This window comes from Siniperca chuatsi, linkage group LG6 (genome assembly GCF_020085105.1).
Source record: "Siniperca chuatsi isolate FFG_IHB_CAS linkage group LG6, ASM2008510v1, whole genome shotgun sequence".
Lineage (NCBI taxonomy): Eukaryota > Metazoa > Chordata > Actinopteri > Centrarchiformes > Sinipercidae > Siniperca > Siniperca chuatsi.
Window position 1 is genome coordinate 27,510,386 of NC_058047.1, and position 24,122 is coordinate 27,534,507.

The following is a 24,122-nucleotide window of genomic DNA, read 5'->3' on the forward strand; positions in this document are numbered from 1 at the left end:
CAATGATGCTATTATGCTAATGCTGATATTAGCTACAGTAAATGCTAAACTGATGGTGTTAGCTAAAAGCTAAACTACTAAATACTAAAAATGCTAAACTATGGTTTAGCATAAACTACTGTTTAGCATTTATCAGTGCTGTTTACCATTTAGCTAAAATGCTAAGTAATTGTAACAGTCACACAAGTGGAGAAGAGTCATAAAGTCAGCAAACATCCTCAGTAATGTGCATTATCGATCCATATTTACTTTGAGTTTGCTAACATTAGCCACCATAAGCTACTCGTCATACACGACAGTATACGCTGCTGTAGCAGCAAACCCCTAGCGTACTGAATTCAGCAAGGGTGTGTTTTAGTGTGTATGGATTCAAGAGGATTAATGTGTTATTTCTACTCTAAAAGCTCCATAGTCTTGCTTTAAAGTCTGGTGTGTGAAGAGCTGCAGTTAGTTCACTCATGTTATAGAGCACAAATGTAGAGCCCTGCTCTGTGTAAATGGATCTGAGTATGTGAGACAAACTAGATATTCATATAAAATAAGAAAATATTTTAATCTTATGGACATATAAATCTTCCTCTGTCTGAGGACTATTTTTATTAAATAATGTGTTGCTCCTTCCCCTATTAGAAAGTATGTTTAAAGAGTCGGAGGAAAAGTTGCAGTTTTGTCTTCTCTAAAGTACTACAAAAAAGTAGAAAAGGTTTCAGTCGTAGTCATCTGGACACTGTTTTCAGAATCAAGACGTTTCGGCTCCCATCCGGAAGTCATTCTCAATTGTGAAAAAATTGGACGGGAACTGGAAATTTAAACTACTCTGAGTTACATAAGCCCTGCCCTCAGGAAGGAATCTACCTGAGTATCTGTTAATAGCTAGTTTCACCTGAAACTGACCTAATAGTTTCAAGATGGCCCAGTAATCAGTAATCAGGCCTATTGTTCTCTGGCTGCATCTACTTCATCACTGCTAAGTGTCTGATTAGCATGTGATAGGCGTGACCAAGGTGATAATACACTCTGATAGACTTTGGGCAGATTAAATCTCAGACCACCATTTCTGTTCAAAGAGGGGTTCTCTTTCTTCACAAAAATGGCTTCCTTGACGCCCCGTTCAAACCAACTCTTCTCTCTACTAAGAATCTTCACCTCGCTGTCTTCAAATGTGTGGTTTGTAGCTTTTAGATGCAAATGCACGGCGCTCTGTAATCCTGAGTTAGCGTGTCGTCTGTGCTGATAAAGTCTTCTGTGAAGTGGCTGTTTAGTCTCACTTATGTACCGTTCTTTGCAGTTTTCCTCACTGCACTGAATGGAGTAGACAACATTGCTCTGTTTCTGTGTGGGTAACCTGTCCTTAGGGTGAACGAGTTTCTGTCTTCCTCTGAGTTCTACTCTCAGAGGAGAGGACGGAAAGCTCCAGATAGAAGTGTACAGGAAACCAACACATACGGATCAATACCTGCTCTTTGACTCACACCATCCACTACAGCACAAGCTGGGTGTAATCCGGACATTACAGCACAGAGCCAAAGAAGTGCCCACAGGCTCAGAGGGTAAGAAGAAAGAGGAAAGGCATGTCCAGAATGCACTCTCAGCCTGTGGTTATCCTACTTGGGCTATCAACAAAGTTAAAAGAGCCAAAAAACAGGACAAAAGTGTAACAGAACCAAGAAGGAACGGTGTCTCCATTCCTTATGTGTCTGGACTGTCTGAAAAACTACAAAGGATCTTTAGGCAGCACGATGTTCCTGTTTTCTTTAAACCAGGCAACACTTTAAGACAGAAACTCGTTCACCCTAAGGACATGTTGCCCACACAAAAACAGAGCAATGTTGTCTACTCCATTCAGTGCAGTGAGGAAAACTGCAAAGAACGGTACATAGGCGAAACCAAACAGCCACTTCACAGAAGACTTTATCAGCACAGACGACACGCTAACTCAGGATTACAGAGCGCCGTGCATTTGCATCTAAAAGCTACAAACCACACATTTGAAGACAGCGAGGTGAAGATTCTTAGTAGAGAGAAGAGTTGGTTTGAACGGGGCGTCAAGGAAGCCATTTTTGTGAAGAAAGAGAACCCTCTTTGAACAGAAATGGTGGTCTGAGATTTAATCTGCCCAAAGTCTATCAGAGTGTATTATCACCTTGGTCACGCCTATCACATGCTAATCAGGCACTTAACAGTGATGAGGTAGATGCAGCCAGAGAACAATAGGCCTGATTACTGATTACTGGGCCATCTTGAAACTATTAGGTCAGTTTCAGGTGAAACTAGCTATTAACAGATACTCAGGCAGATTCCTTCCTGAGGGCAGGGCTTATGTAACTCAGAGTAGTTTAAATTTCCAGTTCCCGTCCAATTTTTTCACAATTGAGAATGACTTCCGGATGGGAGCCGAAACGTCTTGATTCTGAAAACAGTGTCCAGATGACTACGACTGAAACCTTTTCTACGATAGAACACTCCTGGACGAATGAGGGACTACACCGTACTACAAAAAAGGTGTTTTTCTACAAACTTTATTTTTTTATGTGTCTGAAATGTGAATTCCAAAGTTTCCTAAAAATCTCGATTTGAAACTTGAATTAGGCTCCAACCACTTGACTATACAGCACTTTTAAATTTGCAGTCTGTGGTGCGTAAGCAAGATGGTCAGTGTTGTCAGTTACTTGTAACCAGTGGTCCTCAAATAACAATACCAGGTTATCATAGTTTGTCAAAGACCTGGTGCAGAAAATTCATCTCTGATAATCTCAAGGTATTCCTTTAAGCCATTTGAAGTTTGATTTTGTCCTAGATTTACATTTATACTATCTTCTGTATGTATGGTTCAGCTGCTTGCTCCCTTTGACAAATATATGACAGTGTCTGTAGTATAGCAGTGCTGCTGTATGATTACTGACTAGGTCCCCTGCAAGAATAAAGCAGGGCCTTACATTATGTGGCTTGCAAAGCACTCTCAGGAGAGTTTGGACATTGTAAAGAGAACTCCCTTTGTTTGTGTTTGATGATGCACGATAGATGAGTGTGTGTAAGTTGTGCTCTTTACACGGTATTGAGATACTGTGCGAGTGTAGACTTGAATAATTAGTGAGTGTGTTTAGAATCTATGCTGTGTTAAGGTTCAGTCTGAAAATGAGGCGACTTGCCGGGATGCTGTGTAACCCAGCAGTTCTTGTTGATTGGAGCCTCAGTCAATGTGATCAGAAATCAAAAGTATTTTTTTAAAACACTTTTAACACTTTATTTTACAGTCAGGTCCATGATTTCCTAATAATTATCTAAGAACGTTACATTAAAAGAACAAAATCATTTGGTGCTAATTATGGGGAAAGTAGCTAAATACATACTTAACCACGTAGTCACCAGGACGCCCCCTCGTTCACTTTTAAGTGAGATATCTTCATCTTCACAAAAGTTGATAACTGACCATTTCAAAAATGAGGGCTAGCAACAAATGACCCAACAAATTGTTGTACGGACATCAAGTACCAAATCCTTACCTGACACAACCTGATACAAATTACACAAATGAAAGTTTCCATTTTTTTACAGATTGAGGGTTGTTATTCTCACACACGCGCACAGCATGTGGTCTTCCACACTTCATCTTAACTTCCAAAGCTCAGTCCAGCCTTGTCCCTTCAGTTCAGAAGTTGCTGGGGCTGTCTCACTACTCGTTCATAATAGCCCGTTTTGGAGACATGAACACTAAGCCACAACAGGGAGTTAAACAGAGAAGTCCAGAGGCAAAGTTAAGAGATGACTGATAAAAGACAGAACCAAATATGACTTTTATGTCATGCTGCAGACTTTATTAACATGAACATCCACTGAATCCACTATTTAAAGCCACACTGCCATTGTTAAATGCACTGCAACTTGATCAGTTCATAGCTGGTTCATTTATTGGTTCATTTGTCATTTTGTATCACATACTGGAGGATGGTACTGATTCTGAATCTGTTAACAGTACAAGTGTTTAGTGTGTATTAATGTTACTAGATGTTATTAGGTTATTGGTTGTGTATGGAGTTTACTTAGAAAACAGCAAAGCAGGTTTCTCTATTGATGGCTGGACCTTGGAATTATAATGTGACTGCCCGGTCTTCATGGATGAATAAGAATGCTAAGTAATTGATCCAGCATTGATTCAGGTCTGAGTATGGTGCTGCTCAATTTAACTTTGGCCCTATAAGCATTAATAGTCTAAGAAATAACCTGCTGCCACAGAGCTGTGAGTGTCTACAGTGGAAATGTAAATATTTAGCTGTGTTTAAATATTAGACTCAAATATTTAGTGAGGCTACTGTTGACCTGAATGATATAATATCAAGTTGTTTGCTGCATGCTGATCCTATTTGGGGTAGGAGCTCATTTTGGTAGAATCCTGAAGGCATCTTCTTACTATCTGAGCTCTAGGATCTGCAAAAGCAGCTGTTTTTTTTTTGTGTTTGTTTAAACATTGATTATCACTTTTACAATATTATATGGTTGCGGAATTTGTCTTTTTTTTTTATTTTTTCTTTAGTTTAGTTAGTTTCTCACTCGTCTTGGTGTAGAGGGCGTAATGTTTTTTTTGTTTTTTTTTCAAATTAAGTGTGCTATGCAGGTGAAAAAAGACGCCTGCCACCTGTATGAAGCTGTGTCCACACAAAAGTAAAAACATGTTACGCAGTCTTCATTTTACACTGTTTATATAACACCCTACTAATGTGATATTAATGGACTATTTGATATTATCTCAGCCATGGTGACGCTGTGTGCACGTTGATGCTAACTGCCACAGTTAACTATTAAGGGATGTGAACACAATCCAGTTTGACCTGATTTGAACATTTAAGTTAAGCAGCGTCATGGGACATAAGATTCCAACGTCTCATTATGATCAGTAATATAAAGCACACACATTTTTAGATTCAGTGTGACTTACACTTGGCAGGGATGTCATTATTTCCATCGTGAATAACATCCATAAATCTGCTTAGAAATCATAGAAAAAAGACACTCCTTATAACTCCGGAACTTGCCTGAGAATCATCACGTTTTTAAGTTTGGCATTAGTCTTGATCAGAGCAGCATCCAAGACTGTTGTAGTATATTTGTGTGGATTGTGGTGGACTGCATGGCTGATAATGAGCACACAGTGTTCAGCAGGGACAGAGAGGGGGACAGGGTGAGGAACAGAATCAGATGCCTTTTTAAAGAGCTCTGTCACATTTGTTGGGTGATATTGCTTCATATTGTAGAGTTGGGAATATGTTGAGGCTGCCTTGCCTTGACCTGCACTGGCTTCCAGTCGAACACAGGACAGACAGAGGCCTCTGTTCTGTAAGGATTAGTATTACGATTAGTGTATGCATGAAGTTTCTTGCTCTGTTTGCCTACATGCTTGGCTCCATTTTCTTCCTGCCCTGTTTTGGAGTTCCCCTTCCCTGTTTTTATGTCTATCTGTGGCTATGACTCCAACTTAAAGCTGTATTAGGCAAGACTTTTACTTGTCTTCCCATCTGTTTGAATTAAATTCTGTTTTTTTTGTGTGGACACTAAAAGGAAATCTGTGCTCACAGGAAAATCCAAACAGGCTTCTGCAAAAGAAGCTAAATGTAGTTGGTTTCTTTTCATTGACACTACATTACATGATTTCTGGGTGTTTAAGTCTTAACATTTCAACTTACTTCTCACTGCCATTTGGGTCTGCCAGTGAGCTAAAGTCAGTTTATCTTCCATTTTCTGTCATCTAAGAAGTATGTTTTCCTTTGTGCACTGACAGAGATTCTGGGTTGTGCTTTAATTTCATAGCACCTGAATTCTAAACCTGACTTTGATAAGCTCTCAGCACATTTGTGCATTAGTGTGTGTCTAGATAATATGGACAAGGTGTGTGTGTGTGTGTGTGTGTGCTCAAGTAGAGGATGAAGTAGCAACAAAAAGTTGTTATAATTTTTGGAGGCAGCGTTTATAAGTTGCAAGAGCTGTCTACCTGTGTGTGTGTGTGTGTGTGTGCGTGAGACAGATATGTAACATTGTGTGCGTCAGACTAATTTACTCGGCACGTGTGTGTGTGTAGTGTTATAGCTGAAGCGCCATATGCCTGTTTACTTGCAGTAGGCAATCTCAAGTCATTTTAAATCATAAGGACAGTTTGTAACTGAAGAGTGAATATGCAAGAGTACAGCCAGCCATGTATACAATGATGTCTATAGTATCCATTCCTATTAACAAAGCACACATTCTTTAAGACAGTGGTATCCAGAAAAGGCCAAATATGTAAAAATAATCAGCTGCGTCATTCTGCTCAACAGAGCCTGACACAAAACTTTCACTTACGTCACACTGTCAGCTCAATATTTAATTAAGAATGCTTTCAAGTCACAACTTATTGATTAGTCAATAGTCAATTAAAGGTGAATAAGAACAGTCACACTACAACAGTGATTATATCTCTTGCTTCATTTTTAAGCTGTCCTCGCAGTTAATGTGATACATATCAACAAAGTGTTTACTGGTGGCAGAAAAGAACTGTGATTTCGTGTGAATAACCAAAGTCATTTTTCTTTCAAATTCTGGTTTAAAGCTGTAATAATTGATTGATTTGGCAGATCCAGAAAACCAAAACAAATATCCAAAAGACTTGAAAGCTCTGTAGAGCTGAGAACTACAGAGTTGGGTGATAATTCTCCTTGGGTTTGGCACTATGAATGACCCCTACTGCATCACACATGGTTCTTTGATCCAGCTTTAAATGCCTGTCACGTTTGAATATTTTTATATTATTTTTATATAAAATGGGTCCCATGAGCCCCAACCTGAAGAACTAAGAACAATAATTTAAACCCAAATCTGACATTACTACTATTGTCTATCAGGTTTTGGAATAAATGTTGAGCTCAAAAGACAATCCTTATGACAATTGTTGCCTTCTTTGGTTGAGGTCTTACTTTTGGTTTTATTTGAACCAGTTTGGCTGAGAAGCAGTTTGTTGAATGTTGTTGGAAAAAAAGCTGGATTTTGACACCAGATGGTATGTGGGATAGTTGAAGAAGTTGTATGATTGATTTGGCCATATAAATTATAATGATTTTTCTCATTGAAACATTGCAGTATAGAGTTCATGTTAATTAATGAGTAGTCCTGCCTTGTGAAATGTCCCACAGGTCAAACTGGACTGAAAGCAAATTATTGTTACTTTTTGTTTCAAAACTTCTGCTTAAAGGAAGCACAATGTAAGAAGGTTACTGTATGCAAGACACATTCAACATGTATGAAACTGTGTGAGTTAGTCCATGCTTCACAGCCTTCCAGTTGATAGTGAATCATGGCACTCGTACTGTTGTGTTTGAGTATCTCATAATAAAAATGATGCTTGACTTGAACTGATTTTTGTCTGGTGTTTTTTGGGCTCAATAAATGACTGATTGATTGATGGATGTAATCATTGACAAATATCAAAAATGTTGAGTTGCACCTTTTGAACAATGTGGAACATGATGTGTTTTATACAGGACCAAAATAAACAACATTCTGTGTACTATACAGAACCGTTAAGACAATACTGCATTTCGCTGTATCAGTACGTGTACTCACGTGTGCAATGACAATAAAGTGGAATCTAATCTAATCAGTAGTACAGTTTAACTCAAAATCTAACAATAAATCTACTATGGAGACACTGGAGACAAAATCATATCAAATAGTGATCCATAGAGCTCTGTGGAGGTCCAAAACGAAAGATGTCACACAATTTTGACTATTATGCCTATGCCATATGGAGTTTACATTTCATACAGGGATCAGACAGTGCATGTATTCCCTTTTTGAATTCATTCTGACCAATTATATTGAGTTTGGTGCCTCTCTGTGATTGATGTTGGAACTACACTCAGCAGATATGTCAGATGAATGACAAAACCCTTTGTTTTGTTCAATTATGTTTTCTGTAAATGTTATCTTCCAACATGATGGTTTAAAGGCTGTTTCAGAGATGTCACCAAACGGCCAGGAATGTAATTCTGGTGGAGAAATCCATTTAATTTACTTGAATTTAATGTTTCCCTAAAAACAGTTGAAGTTGAGTGTAATCGGAATCAGGCTTCAAAACCTACAATGTAATTTGTGTAATATTATATATTCCCAGAAACAATATGGAAGACATGGTGTCCTTAATGGTAGCTACAGCCCTAACTGAATGTGTGTATAAATATGTATTGCATTTACTCTGAAGGGGCAATTCTGAGGTCCCCAAACCGGACACTCTCTTCCCCCCTGCTGTGCCTTGAGATCCTGTCCATGAATATCACAAACAGAATTGTTGACAAGGGACAACCCTGACGGAGTCCAACACCCACTGAAAACGTGTTTGACTTTGTGCCGAAAATATGGACACAGGTCAGCCGCCTCCGAAATGGAGGCTTTGAACATGGCCATGTCCCCAACCTCGCCCAGGATGCTCAAGAAATTCTTCTGGAGGTGGGAGTTGAAGACTTTGCGGACAGGGGCCTCTGTCAGACGTTCCCAGTTCACCTTCACTAGACATTTGGGTTTGCCAGGTCTGTCCAGCAGCCTCCCCCACCATCTGATCCAACTCACCACCAGGTGGTGATCGGTTGACAGCTCTGCTCCTCTCTTCACCCGAGTGTAAAAGACACACAGCTGCAGATCTGATGATACGACCCCAAAGTCAATCATCGATCTTTGGCCCAAGGTGTTCTGGTACCATGTTCACTTGTGAACCACCCTATGCTCGAACATGGTGTTGGTTATGGCCAATCCATTACTAGCACAGAAGTCCAACAACAAAGCACCACTCAGGTTCAGATCAGGCAGGCCATTCCTCCCAATCACCCCCCTCCAGGTTTCTCCGTCGTTGCCCACATGAGTGTTGAAGTCCCCCAGCTTCCCCCCCACTTCAAGAAGGCCGGGTACTCTGAACTGCCATTTGGTGCATAAGCACAAACAACAGTCAGAGCCTTCCCCTGTTCCAGGCTGCAGCTCCTTCAGCTCTTTGCAGATCATGTGGTTCTGTTGGCTTCATCAGACTATGACCTTCAGCATGCACTGGGGTGGTTTGCAGACGAGTGTGAAGCGGTTGGAGATGAGAGTCAGCACCTCCAAGTCTCAGGCCATGGTTCTCTGCTGGAAAATGGTGGCTTGCTCCCTCTGGGTTAGGAGTGAGTTACTGCTCCAAGCGAAGGAGCTAAAGTATCTCGGCGTCTTGTTCATGAGAGAGGGTAAAATGGAGATAGGGATGGCGCCAGTAGTAATGCGGGCGTTGTACCGGACCGTTGTGGTTAAGAGGGATTTGAGCCATAAGGCAAAGCTTTTGATTTACCACTCAATGTACGTTCCAACCCTCACCTATGGTCATGAGCTTTGAGTAGTGACCGAAAGAATGAGATCGTGAATACAACCGGCCAAAATGAGTTTCCTCCGTAGGGTGGCTAGGCTCACCCATAGAGATAGGGTAAGGAGCTCAGACATCCAGATGGAGTTTGGAGTAGAGCCACTGCTCCTTTGCGTCGAAATGAGCCAGTTGAGGTGGTTCAGGCATCTGATCAGGATGTGTCCTGGATGCCTCCCGTTGGATGTTTTCCGTGTACGTCCAACTGGTAGGAGACCCCGGGGTAGACCCAGAATACGCTGAAGGGATTATATATTTTATCTTGCTGGGTAGAGTGACATCTGGACTACCCTGCTTAGCCTGCTGCCACCACAACCCAGCCCCAGATAAGCGGAAGACAATGTATGGATGGATAGATGGACTTACTCTGAAGCAGGGCTGGACTGGTAATCTGGCATACTATTCATTTTCCCGGTGGGCCGACGCATCTCGGGGGCCGGTCTCTACCAAAATGTTCATATTTTTTGCCAATGACCGGCCCACAAAGCAGGGGCAGCGGCCCATTGGTTCATTTTGTATAATGACACCAGACTGGGCCAATCACATCTCTTATTGGTACAATATTTGCCTCTGAGATGCAAATGTTGCATTTAATTTGCATTAAATGTAAATAATCAAGTAAGGTACAAGTACCTTGAATTTGTTCTTAAGAACAGTACTTCAGTAAATGTACTTATTTACATTCCACCACATCATAATATTATTAAAATTATTAGGCTCAGGGTTCCCTTTATAAAGTGAAAAGGCAGTATAATAGGTTACATCTGTAGCTCTGCTGTGCTAAAATGTATGCCTGCTTATGTATTAGCCTAGTGCAGTGAAAAAATAGATTTAATTTCTAACAACAGGCAACAAAGTTGTCCTATATTTTCAGATATGATATACTCTGTAGAGTATCTGTAGGGTAACATGAACCTACATGTAGCCTACTCCAGACCTTCCTTCACCTACAGTATGTTCAAACTGTTTGGTGCTGCATGTTCATGTGGTAGGAGTGTGAGCACCAGTTTGCATGCAGAGAAGACAACTGTAGTTAAAACTCCCCAAATAAACAAGCACACCCTTGATTTAATTGGCCTATCACAAAAACAGGTCTATTACTCCTCTCTGAACATTAATATAAAACAAAAGGTGATCTATTAACTGTGTAAACACCTTATGCAATATCCATCCTCAATAACTGGATACTTGAAATCTGTATGAACTGAATAGTTAGTTAGTATCCATTGAAATTAGATGGAACAGCTTTGTGCATTAATTGAATAAACAACTATTTGGTCATTACCAGTATGGTATTGTTTAAATTGTACAGCTTTTTGCACATCTTTGTCAGGGAATATGAACAATTCTCAGTCTGAATTTCTAATCATGTTAATACCCCACCCAATTAATTGTAATCATCTCTCTCTTACTCCTTATGTCATTGTCTAGTCAAGCCGGGTTGTGGAGGTAGCAGTGGAGGAGAGAGACAGGGAGGAACAAGAAGCTGTAGACTAGAATATGGCTATTGTGTACTCCACAGCCACCTCTGATCACCAGGGAGTCAGTCAAGAGCGAGTGAGTACATTGGTCCAGTTGCACTGGTACAATTGTCCACAGTACTTACTACTCAGCTTTGCAGTGGTTTGGGGGAATAGTACAGTACGCATATTTAAGGCAACCACAAGGATGGTGTACTGGTGGGTGGTGTTCGACCGATTGTGGAGGGCCGGTCTGGGCCGAAAATGCCAGGGCTGATTTTCTGTCCCAGTCCAGCCCTGCTCTGAAGGGTCTTCAGATTCCCAGTCTGGGATTGAGTTCTTTAAATTGGGATAATGCCTTCCAAAAAGCTTAAAATTGAGCTGCAGCTGAGCCACAAAGCGAGTGACAAGGTTATGATGTCTGAGGAACTACAATTGTAAATCTGAAGGCTGCCTTAGTGCCTTCACAGGGCGCTTGAAAGTAACTACATTGCTGTAAATCACTCACTCTCTGACTGGTAATAAGGAAGTTGTGCTGAAGGGAACAAATGATTTGAACATGCATGCTGTCAGATTTTATTTTATTTCTATCAAACAAATTCAGAATATACATGAAAAGGGGTCAGGTGACAATCTGGTTTGAATAGTTGTTGTAGAGAACATTTAGTAATGTGCTCTCTGTTCTAGTAAGTGTTGATTTTTGTTCTTTGATCAGGACATCATGGAGTGGTGAAAGGAGATGGTAAATCTTTGGTTGGGTGCTCCTATAATGAAATAGAGACAAATTTAGCACTGATATTTCAAACACAAACTTAGAACGTGACAGTTTGCTTTAGATTCATTAGCACAAATGAGGCACAGTAATTATTACTAACCTAAATTGCAATGATGTGAATTAGTGCTCTAATGTAACTCACTTCCATGAATCCAGGCATGTCCTGTATGATCACCACCTCGTCACTCTCCCGCTGTCTCCTCCTCCTCCTCCTCCAGGCGTTTACTACCATCAACATGGAAACCACCAACATGGCTGCTGCCACTGACCCTGCCATAGCTATGACCACCGTGGGGTTATTAGCAGCCCCTTGTGGAGCACCTTGGTCTGAAGCCTTGATCAGACTGACATCAGCATGGACTGCAGAGCGGGGAAGAGGCTGAGATACCAGCAGATCGGATATATCTGAGGACAAGTAGACAACAACTGAGACGTTTCAGAGACAGGAAGATCTTAGAGTATAGTTGTGTGTGATGTCCTGGTCCCCTGCTAATCGTCTAGTGTCTGAATGACTCCACACCTTTCAGACTGAAGAGGAAGAAGGCATCGTCTCCTTTGATGAAGTTTCTGCTCTTTAGCCTGCTGTGGGTGATGAAGGTACTTGTTCCGGTGCCTGGGCCTCGATAGTAATAGCTGCCATCAGACGCAGTCACTTTAGAGCCCACCTTCCTGGGATCGTCCCAGTAGTACTCGGTGCCTGGGAGAAACAGGTGAACTGTCATTCTCTGTTTGACGAACAAAACAACTGACTATAATCCATTCATTGTATAAAGAGCTGAATGAGTGGACAGCCAAGCTTGCTGCACTACAAGTTATCCACCCTTCTCTTACCATCGGAGGACATCTTGCCAGGGTCAGTGGTGACCATTCGGTGCATGTTCATTTGCTGTCGGATGTCAGACTGCTGATCCATCAGGGCCATAGTTCCCTGCTGCCACGGACATGGCCACTTGAGTTTGTGGTCGTTGGGGCCTGAAGTCAGGTGGAAGTAGGTGGCCATGTACCCTGGACGGTCGCTTCTTCCGTTTAGGTACACACTTACCTACAGATCACAGAGCAGTATGAAGTCACGTTAAAGTACTTGCTACTTTTAAAATCACACAATTAAAATAATGTTTTGATAATTAAAAAAATGTTGCAGAAGAAATATGCGCAAGCATATTTCGGTAATGTAAGTTAATTGACCATTCATCAGTGGCGGAAGAAGTATTCAGATCTTTTACTTAAGTAAAAGCAGTAATACTACAGTGTAAAAATATTCTGTTATACGTAAAAGTCCTGCATTTAAAATTTATTTTATTTAATTTAAAACTTACTACTGCTTTACTTACTTAAGTGAAAGTACATAAGTATTACTATCAAATAATACTTAAAGTACCAAAAAAAGTACTCATTATGCAAAACAGCTCATTAAAAAAAAAGTATATTATATTACTGGATTATAATTGCTTACACATTACACATTATAAATGCTTACACATTAATGCATCACTAATGTTGCAGCTGGTAAAGGTGGGGCTCATTTCAGCTACTTTATATACTGCTGGGTAGCTTGATCTATAACAATATATCATAATTTCTTAGTTGATTTATATTTTGTATTAACAATCTGAATCTGCAAAGTAACTAGTAACTAAAGCTGTCAAATAAACATAGTGGAGTAAAAAGTACAATATTTGCCTCCAAAATAAAGTAGCATAAAATGGAAATACCCAAGTAAAGTACTAGTATCTCAAAACATAACATTCTGGGGCACCCCGGTAGCTCTCCTGCAGCGCTTTGAGTAGTCAGAAAGACTAGAAAGACACTATATAAGTACAGTCCATTTACCATTTACCATTTAGAGTGTGTACCATTAAGGCTGAGTCTTTACCGCAGTTCCATTCCAGCCTGCAGCCCTTTGCTGCATGTCATCCCCTCTCTCTCCCGCCTTTCCTGTCTATCTCTGCAGCTGTAACTCTATCAAATACAGGCAAAAATGCCTGCTAAATGCTAAATGTGTCCCCAGGAACAGCGATTTATAGCCAATTATAGCTTAGCAACCATCAGGAATAGAAAGAGTACTAGAATATTATACTCAAGTAAAAGTACTGTTACTTTAAATAAATTGCACTCAAGTAAAAGTAAAAGTACGTGTAAAAATGTACTTAGATAAAAGTAAAAAGTAGGTCAATTAAAAGGCACTCTGAGTAAATGTTACTGCATTACATTTGAAAAAAGAGAACAAATGTTGTACAATGGTATATGATACTACTGTTAAATTAAAGAACACCTTTAGGCTACAAAATAAATTGCATCAAATGTCAACGAATACACTAGTGGAACAACATCACACCACTGAGCGCTGATGTCCAAACCACCCAACTATTCCATTTTTATCTAATCCAATCAGTGTCAAAGTTTTATTGTCACATACACAATCATACACAGTACAGTGTACAGTGAACTAGTGCCTAGCTCCAGAACCAGTCTCACAAATAGATAAATAAAATCAGATGGATCTAACAATAGAATAGAAAAAAGCAAATAGATCAAATTAAATGGAAATGTATAAAATGTAAAATAAAGTAAATAGACGACACTTTGCAGCCTGTGTATACAACTGATTATCAATTAGAAATGTACAACCGCCTTCCTCTGTATAGCCTTACTAGAATTAGCCAGAAAAGAGGACAATTAAACAAAAATGACCAACAATAAATAAAAAGAGCTATGGACACCACAGAGGGCGCAACAAGCATCAAGCCACACTTTTTATAGAATCAGCAGTAGAATGAAACTCACCTGTCTGAACTGCATTCTGTGATCCTTGTCCTCCACAATCTGCTCTAGGTTCAACTGCTCGTTCATTCTCAATGCAAAATGGAACCAGTCCACTCAGCCTCTCTGTCCCACTATAACCAGTCCACTCAGCCTCTCTGTCCCACTAAAACCAGTCCACTCAGCCTCTCTGTCCACAAAAAACGACTTTGTTACAGTAACGAGAGTAAATGGAATTCATTACTTCCACCCCTGGCGACCGGAACTCTGCACAACATGTGTGGCAAGCTTTGGATTTCACCACATGACAAAGTAGTGTGCATTGGGCTCTAGCAAAAGCAATACTTGGCAACTGAAGAGTTTGGAGGGTTGTGTATGTGTTTATCATGTTTTGTGGGGTTGCAGGTTACGTTACAAAAGGCCCTGCTGGCTCCCTCTGTTGCTAGCTAGAAATGAGAATCCTGCTTTTGTCAACCACTGTCTGAAAACAACGACCCATTTTTTTAAATTTTGAATTTAGGTTTTGCATGTTGTTTGTTGGACCGCTACAGGCCTTGCTAAATGAATGTCTCTGTATTCTTTTTATTTATCAAGATTGAGAGAGTAAAATGTTAAAAAGGCATTTACCTGGAAGGAGTAACCTGCTGGTGACAGGAAGCGAGGGCTGTACAGTTTATTTCCTGCTGGTGTGGTGGCCAGCAGGCCGGTGATGTTGTGGATGTGCCAGATGTGCTGAGGGCACGTTGTGGATGACAGGTTAATGTCGTCCAGAGAGAAACCTCCCTTTGATGGCCTCTTTCCCCTCACGCCCTCAAAAACCACACGGGCCTTCTGTGTCACATTCAGATTGATGTTGTGCAGTTCCCAAGAGCCCATGACACCTCCTGTAAAGAGAACAGATAATAATCACAAATTTCTTAATATGTTTGAGGTTGTAGGTGAAATCTTTGAGTTTTTTATTTGATTTCAGCTTCCGATTGCATCAATTATATTTTTTTTGTTTGCTGAAAAATGAGAGAAACCTGGTGAAAATTATCATACAATATGTAATATTTCATTTGTTACCTGAAATACTCTTGAAGAGCTTCAGTTTTCCGCTGGGGTTGGCCTTGTCATACTCTCGCACCCAGATATTGAGAACATCATCAGCTGCCCCGGAGTTATGGAGGAAGAACTGCAGACACTGGGCTCCAGGTTTGGGATAAAGCCAACGACTCTCCAGGAATGCACGGTCGCCGGGTTCCGCAGAGGCCGTGCTGAAGTGCATGAAGTGGCCTTTTCCTGAGGGAGGAGACAGCAGTGGGTAATGTTGGGCCTCAGAAGTTTGTCATATTACAGTAAACAAATAATAAGTTAGTTCTGCATGATCACCTGTGAATATCTCTCCGGGTTTTATGGTACCATATTCAAGAATCTACTTCATCATTGTCAATTCAGTATGCTTAAAGTCTCCTCCAGGTCATTCTGCCTGGACTTAGAACATATTTCCCAAGCACTTTGACTGATGTTGTTTTGTTGAAGCCTGAGAAATAATTGTCATATCTTTGTTAAAATGATGATGATGAGGGGTTCAAAGTTTATTTGCCAGGGTGGATAGCGTGTTAGCTTAGTATAAGCAGTAAATCCCAGAATTATGTTTCAGCTTTTTACAACAACCAATGAAAGAAACCCTCTCTGAATTGTATCTAATAAATTACTAATAAATTGATATTTATCTTGAAACTTCAAACGATAATCAGTGCATTTTTACTGCTAGCCTGTACATTGTACAGGTTATGTTATAAATCACCTCAGGCACCTTTGTATTTAAATATCTTCAGACACTAAACACAGAGGTCAGGTATCTACTGTATGAGGCTAGATAAGGAAGAAAGAAGTGATTAGCTTTGTTTTTTATAACCACTAACTGGACAACCACACTAAGCTGTGCATGTGTCCAGTGAGCAGTCAGTGTCTACATTGCCATAAGTTTATGTCCATTTGAATATTTGTCTGTATAATGCTTACTGTTTAATGTTTACCATTTTAATAATGTTTTATGTTATGACATTATAACAGTATAATATAAGATTATACACTGTGTTATGCACTGTGAGAGTCACGTTCTTTGATTTCTCCAGCACGTTCAACACCATCTGGCCTGCCCTGCTGGGGAGCAGGGGCGTAGGACTGGGGGAAAAGGGGACTGAGTATACATGGCCCTCATGTGAGGAGGGCCCACAAAGATACTAGAATGAATAGCCGTGGATGTGGGGAGGGGCCCATGGAGAATGCCTTTGTACAGGGTCCAGAATTTTGTGCTACGCCCCTGCTGGCGAGCAAGCTGACAGCGATGCAGGTAGACACTTCCCTGGTGTCCTGGATTGTGAACTGTCTGACTGGTCGGCAGTTCCCCAGTATATTAGACTGCAGGTCTGTGTGTCTGACACTGGTGAGCAACACAGGGGCCCCACAGGGGATGGTCCTGTCACCCTCTCTGTTCACCCTCTACACCTCAGACTTCAGATACAACTCCAAGTCCTACCACCTGCAGAAGTTCTCTGACAACTCCGCAATTGGACTGCATCAGCGGAGGAAAGGAGGCTGAGTATAGGAGCTGCTATAGGACCTGCAGCTTGACACTGGTAAGACAAAGAAGTTGGTGGTGGACTTTAGCAGGCAGAAAACACCCCCTACAGGTATTTCTATCCAGGGGGTGGACGTGGAAACTGTGCCGGATTACAAGTACCTGGGAGTACTAGGTACTTATCTGCTTTTTCCAGTGTTTCATTAACTAATTAAAATGTTCAAACCCAAGATGGCATTTTTTTGTGGCTGCACTATTGCCTAAAATTGAGAGTTCTAGATATTTTGTGACATATTTGGTAGCTCTGAAAGGTTTCCGAGTCTCTAGATTTTAAAAGGAAAGGTCCAGCACCATAACATGCATTTGTGATGATTGACAGTCACCTTTGCATTGTCCCATGTTGGAGAAGTCAGTCTGAGGCCCTCCGTTCACAGAACTATGTTGTTCCCACTTTGCATTGCCAGGACCCTGAATCATCCCACAAATGTTCTCCTCCTCAAAGTTACAACTGTCCACAAAGGTAGAAGACTTGGCTGTGGAGAGAAAACAGTCACAATTTCATCAAGATACTTCAGTACAGTAGACTCTTGTGTATTAATGTAATAAAGGCATCGCAAGTAGTAGATGCCAGACTATTGGAGTTGTATGAATGAATGTACATTCTCAGTAATTATTTGATGGAAACTTCTTATGTAAGACTGCCGAGTCAGGACACCTTTGATCAAATACTCTATGTTATCACGCATCCAGCTTTTTTTTGCCCTGCATGGAAGGAGTGATAAAAGGAACAAGATGTCGATATGACGCGGTGCCCTCAGCTTGATAACGGAGGGCTGATATTGCAGGTAGAAAGCATGCCACCACACAAATATGGTGACATCAACTCACAATAGAACTAATGTTAAACATGGCTGCTGAAGTTCATCTGGGTCCAAAAGAAAACAGACCAGAAAAGAGCTGGGAACCTTCAAAAGTTCATAGAACAACTGTGTACTCACCTGAAGCCTGAAAACAAGAACATTAGTCATGTTTCTTCATTGTTTAGTTCATGTTTTTAAGTCACACAACAGTATGCAATATTTTGGAAATGGTGTAATGTATTTTTATTGATTTGTGCAATATTGTGAGCACATAAATATTGCATATTGTATGAATAATACATAATGTATAATCAGAGTGCACTGCTGTCTGTCTGCCTTTTTGATACCACTTCATAAATGTTAATATTCTACACTAGTAGCTTGCATAGAGCTCAGTCAGAGTACACATGAATTGAGACTTATTCTGGCAGCAGCTGTCAATAACCTTTGCAAGACGTTAATAGCAGTTAGCTAACTTAAGATGGGGGCAATGACTGCATAACTAACAAAGTAACTAATTGATATTGTAACAAATAATTGTGGGTAATTGAGAGATTCTTCGATAAGCAAGCTAGTTATCGTAATGTTTAGCTAGGTTCAAACTATATACCAAAATTAAGTTGTTCTTTGAAATTATTAGCAAACTTTGATATGACGTCACCACAGACACTGTAAACGGTTATTAAAAAAATAATTCTGTCTTATTCCAGAGGATATTATATTATATTTTTATCTATTTTGCATGGCTGTATAGTACAACATGTTAGCTTCTCCTACAGGCTACCATTGCTTTCACTTTCACAGGTTAGCAAAGTATTTATTTAGCTAGTTTAGCATGGTTTTACTTTCACAGCCATTTTTATTACCTGCGGAAAACAACATTACGTAAGTCCTGAGTGGGAAACTGTGGATGTTTTTCTATTCTGGTTAAATAAAGTTGTTAAGAAAAAAGGCCACTAACAGAACCACTGTTAGCTAATGAACTGTTAGTTAATGAACTGAGACAACATTTGTCTTTACTGTGTTCTAATATAGTTCCAATATACTGTACATATGGTAGGTGTTGCCTGAGGCTTCCTTTTGTAAATGGTAAATGGACTGTACTTATATAGCGCCTTTCTAGTCTTTCTGACTAGTCAAAGTGCTTCAACTACATATCGCATTCATCCCATTCACACACTGATGGCAGGTGCCAATTGCTCATCATTTGAAAGAAACTAATCATTCACCCGCTCCACCACTAAGCCACAGTCGCCCCTCACCCCTTTGTACCTCGCAATATGTCAGACTAATCTAATGGTTTGTGCAATAAAGTTAGGCTGCCTGTCTCATTTATCGTTTGATGGACAAAAAGACTCACTGCAGTTGTAGAGATGGTTGAGCTTGGTCAGATCACTAGCACTGAACCCCATCCTCTGACCAATCACATCCATGAAGTGGGGGATCTTGGTGACGATGCTGGGCTCAGAGCCGATGTTAAAGGACGTCTTACTGTAGTGCATTACAGAGCCGTAGTCATAGGGAAGGCCCAGAGCACTGGACACTGCGTCATCGTATGTTTTGAAGTTGTGCTCTTTACCTGAGGAAGGCATAAAAAGAATACCAGGAAGAATGAAGCAGTCATTTTGGATTCTTTACAAGGATGGATGGAACAACAGTATTGCAAGCAACTGCCCATTGTGTTGTGTAAAATGTATCCAGACAGCAGGCAACAAGGAGAAAAACCCAGGAATCGCTTCTGTACAGTTTATCATTTATTGTATAAAGTTACTACATGAGTATCCACTAATTTAAGTGTTGAGCTGTAATTCAAGGTGTTACAGATCAGTGTTACCAGGTTCAATACGATCCCACATGATGTCGACATAATCATCACGGTCCGCTCTGGACTGTTCGTGCCAGAAGCCCAGAGCGTGCAGGAACTCATGCTCGACGGTTCCTAGACGATCACAGTTTTTGCCAATGGACAGCTGCTGCTTCCCCACATGCTGGTTGCCTACAGAGGAGTAGCATCTACAGAGAGGAGGAAGCGAGATGCGCTTTTGACTAAATGGTCTTTTAAGCCCCGGAGAGACGGACAGCATTCAGAGGATGACAAAAACATGTGGATCTCTCCCAGCTTTCAGCTGAACCTGCCTCATTATCAGAAGATTGACATGTATGCACAAATCTAAACTAATAAACTAGCATTACTGGAGTTAATATTGCACTTTCATTAGGTTTTTGTTGAAATTCTCTGTGGGCAGTAATAATACATTTTATGGCCACTTGGGCACAGCAGATCAAGCTGTAAATAAATTACTGGCATGGGCCGTTATCACCTTATAATAGAGCTGTTGTGAGAAAACAGTTCTTACACATCTAGCAGACACGGAACAACATTAGCATTTCTTTGTAGTCATGTTTGTGGTCACTCGACTACTGGAAGTCCAATCACTCTCCTTTTGGTCTCTATCAACTCCTGAGAAAAATATCTGGCTGCTTAATGTCTTTTTGGTTGTGTCTTTGTCTGACGACCTTTTGGTGCTGGGCAAGTCGCGTATAGTCAGTTTATCAGAGCTTTTCCACTGAAAACAGCTGCCTTGTATGGCAGGAAACAGGGTTGATGAAATCAGTGAGACTGAACCAAAGCCGTAAAGTTGCGGGCCGTAAAACCAAAACAATGAGCAGAAAGACGCTAAAAGGGGAGCTGCAGAGTCGAGCAATAATTCACTATCACTTCAAGCGACCTCTTTCTCATTGCATGTAGTCATTGGACCCATTGTGTATACAAAAATATGAATTAGTGCAGCTTTAAACATTTGTTGAGGATACAGTGCTAGCATGGACATATGTTGTAGACACATTCAAGCAGCAAGCATGTAATGAGTGCTGATATAGATTTGTACTTTGCAGTTTGAAGCTCGACTCACCCGCTCCCTTTGAACACCGAGATGTAGTTCTCCTCTCCTTTCCATGGTGAGAAGTCGATGCAGGTCTTCAGTCTGTACTGGTCAAATGCCTTCAGGATCACTCCCTTTGCATTCATGTCTACGTTACAAAGTGTAAGACAAAGAAACATATGCATAACCAAAACAACATGGTAAGTACTGTGAATGTGAGTTTCCATAACATGGGGTCTTACCCAGACTGTCCTCCAGGTAGTAGGGAATGGTTGTTGGCCAGCGATACTTATCTCCTATGATGGAGTTTCTGCTGAGTGTCTGATGGTGATGAAGAAAACAACAGGTATGCAGTTAGAGATGGATAAAGGAGAAACAGAGCACAAACTTGAACCGACTCACTTAAGTGATATAACTGTGACCTTAAATCGCTACCTCTCATTGATTTCCATGCAAATTAGATTTCCTTCAAGACAATGAGGGTATTCCGTCCTGTTAGAAGACCTCATCAGCTGTAAGCTTGCAGTTCTATAAAACTGTTCCTATCAGGGTAGGGGAATTACTCAGTGTCCTTCGAAACAATTATACTTAAAAATGAGACCTGAGACCAATTAAGTTGTATTATCTCTGAATGCTTCAAAGCCATGACATTAATACTGTTCAAATCATCCAGCTTTAGTTGCTGCTCAAATATGGAATTATATTTGTGTTTTAATTCTGAGTACACAATGGGACATTTTGAGCACAGAAAAAGAGTATTGCATGGACGTGAATTATATTTTTGTAGAGAAATTATTATCACGCAAATGATAATTTAATCTGAGAAAACAAAAATCTGTTTTTTAGCCTAATTATTCACATAAGCATACAATAATAACCAAACTGAATTGAATAATTGGAGTAGGTAATTTCTGCTGTTTTGTCTCCAGTCTGATCACTAGTAGGATCATCTGAGACTAGGAAAGTAGGGAAGCACTCTCTTTAAAATAGAATTTATGTGTGTGCAAAACAATCGTCCAGAATTTAAGCACAAATATAATGCCATACTCATATAGGCCTGAATATGCAGATTTTTACTTACTTCCTCCTGTTCGATATCTCCCTCCAGCAGGTCCAGACCAGCCGCTGCAAAGGAAAATTGTATTGGTTGATGAAACTCCTCAGAGGCGTAGACAGATTATACAACAAAGCAAAACAAAAATAATACTCCACAAACCTTCATTGATGTTAAAGATGTCCCAGTCACGGCCTTCATCAACGTCAGTTTCTGCAGATGAAGAATCGATAATATGCTGCTCAACAATGGGATTACGTGAGGTATAAAAATAATAATTATTGTACTGTGTACTGGTGCAATTAGCATTGAGCCCGTGATGCAGGGGCGCGGACCTGAGACAAGTTTAAAGTTTCTGCCCACCTTTTGACAGTAATTAACATGACTCACCTGTATCACCTGTTAGCTTAGCTGCTGCCTAGTAAATACATTAGAAAGGGATTCATTAATTAATCAATGGAGAAAATTGATGACATGATTTACTAAAGAATGAACTGACATCCTGGGACTCCTGGGATATGGATGTTAGTGTTACACAAAAAGCGCAAAGGCTAACACTTACCAGTCCCAGGCCACAGAACAGAATGAGCCACCTGAGTGCCATGGCTCCAGCTGAAGACACACTCGCACTGTGCTGGTTCAGCCTGCCTCAGTCCCGCTGGGTCTGAAGAAATGTTGCTGCTGTGTTTTTCTACAGAAGAAGAAACACTGCAGTGCACGCAATATTCACATGATCTGATAAGTTTTATGGCTCAGGTTGAGGGAGATTACACGGCTGTCAAATTAATTTTTTATTTAATAGTCATGATTATCTTATCTATATTTTCCCTTAGCTATCAGGACTCTGAACTCCTCCCTCTGGCCCCCTCCTCACATGCTACTGACATGCATTACCACGCACCTACTGTAAATGGTCGTGTGTACTATGTTTCTGTGATGATATGTTGACTGTATCTGTGTATTGTGTCGTGATAATGTGTGGATCGTCTGCTGTTGTCCATTTATGCATTTGTGAATAACAAGAGACTAACATACTGTACGGAAAACAAATTCCACCGGCCTCGGCCGTCTGGCTACTAAACTATCTATCTATCTATCTATCTATCTATCTATCTATCTATCTATCTATCTATCTATCTATCTATCTATCTATCTATCTATCTATCTATCTATCTATCTATCTATCTATCTATCTATCTATCTAACTATTGTAGCCACACTAATAAACACACTCTGGTGCAGGTGGTTTGCAAAAGTTCAAACATACAGTACACACACACACACACACACAGACGCAGTGGTGGAATGTAACTAAGTACAGTTACTCAAATACTGTTCTTCAGTACACATTTTTGGTACTTTAGTGAGTATTTAGTACTGAGTACTTCACACTTTTACTACAGTTACTTTGCAGACTAAGATTTTACTTACAAAGCATATGATGAACTTATAGAACATGAGAACAATGCACCAGGTTTTATAAGTTCATCACACGTTTTGTATGTAAAATATATGAACGTACCCAACAGTTCAAATAAGATCCACCTCCACCAACTACAACAACTAGTAAAATGCTAATTACACATGAATGCACCAGTAATAATAATCCAATAATACTATACTAATACTATAATAATATAGAATAGTTAAACACTCACAGAGGTCATTTTTCAGCATTATAAGTACTTTTACTTTTTACATTTTGCTAATAATACTTACGTACTTTCAATGCAGGACTTTTACTGTAATTTAGTATTTTCACAGTCTGGCATTGCTGCTTTTACTTAAGTAAAGGATCTGAATTCTTCTTCCACTCCTGTTCTCCTGCTCTATAGGAAAAGTGCAATGAGATAACTTCTGTTATGAAATGGCGGTATATAAATAGAATTGAAATGAATTGTACAGACGTGACCTTATCACATTTATGACACACTTTTAATCAGTGGGAACAGCAGATCACGACTGCATGCAGTACAACATTTTTTAATTCACATCTGACCCAGATGGATGTTGTTTTAAATCACATTGTGAGGCCGATCAATTAAATATTGTTTCCGGACATTTTGGAGGATTTAACAGTCTGGGGACAGTTTACATTTACAATTAAAATTTAACTGGGTAAATAAAGGAGTCAGTATTTCTCCACCAGTTTTATTCTGGGCAGTGTGGAGAGAGCTTTGAGCAAAATACTTTTTTTTTTAAAAATCAGGGAGGCTTAGGAGGACTCACGACCTCACGGCCCTTCTCATGGCCCCTCTTCTGGGGCCACCCAAGCCTAGAGTCTTAGCTCATTCCATTTAAAGCATTTACAGTACAACCAGTGTGCTGGAGTAGAGCCAAACTAACGAAAAACATCCTTCTTTTT

General features: G+C 40.2%; 1 protein-coding gene and 2 long non-coding RNA genes across 3 annotated transcripts; 2 read left to right on the forward strand and 1 right to left on the reverse strand.

The window, feature by feature from the left end:
* Positions 1–2,455: 2,455 nt before the first annotated feature.
* Positions 2,456–11,992, forward strand: LOC122877570. Its single transcript, XR_006378283.1, has 3 exons — positions 2,456–2,502; positions 10,832–10,957; positions 11,854–11,992. It is a non-coding gene; the product is annotated as an uncharacterized LOC122877570 (long non-coding RNA).
* Positions 10,977–22,871, reverse strand: LOC122877565 (meprin A subunit beta-like). Its single transcript, XM_044199292.1, has 15 exons — positions 22,320–22,871; positions 22,148–22,175; positions 21,920–21,970; positions 21,785–21,828; positions 20,946–21,024; positions 20,734–20,851; positions 19,656–19,834; positions 19,182–19,400; positions 17,345–17,494; positions 15,461–15,676; positions 15,023–15,279; positions 12,467–12,677; positions 12,156–12,332; positions 11,778–12,040; positions 10,977–11,624 (listed from the first exon to the last, which is right to left on the reverse strand). The coding sequence occupies exons 1-15, from the start codon at positions 22,359–22,361 to the stop codon at positions 11,580–11,582; spliced, it is 2,079 nt and encodes a 692-aa protein (XP_044055227.1). The 5' UTR covers positions 22,362–22,871; the 3' UTR covers positions 10,977–11,579.
* LOC122877569 lies at positions 12,527–17,136 on the forward strand. The gene is made up of 3 exons (XR_006378282.1): positions 12,527–12,665; positions 15,526–15,698; positions 16,516–17,136. It is a non-coding gene; the product is annotated as an uncharacterized LOC122877569 (long non-coding RNA).
* Positions 22,872–24,122: the final 1,251 nt, after the last annotated feature.

What these genes read in the sequence shown, in the direction of transcription:
- LOC122877565 (XM_044199292.1), bottom strand. Translation starts at nt 22,361, where the DNA reads ATGGCACTCAGGTGGCTCATTCTGTTCTGTGGCCTGGGACTG. An exon ending in GCTCTTCAAGAGTATTTCAG is followed by an intron (nt 15,280 to 15,460) that starts GTAACAAATGAA and finishes TTCTCTTTACAG; the next exon opens with GAGGTGTCATGGGCTCTTGG. An exon ending in CTTCCTCTTCAGTCTGAAAG is followed by an intron (nt 12,041 to 12,155) that starts GTGTGGAGTCAT and finishes ACTTGTCCTCAG; the next exon opens with ATATATCCGATCTGCTGGTA.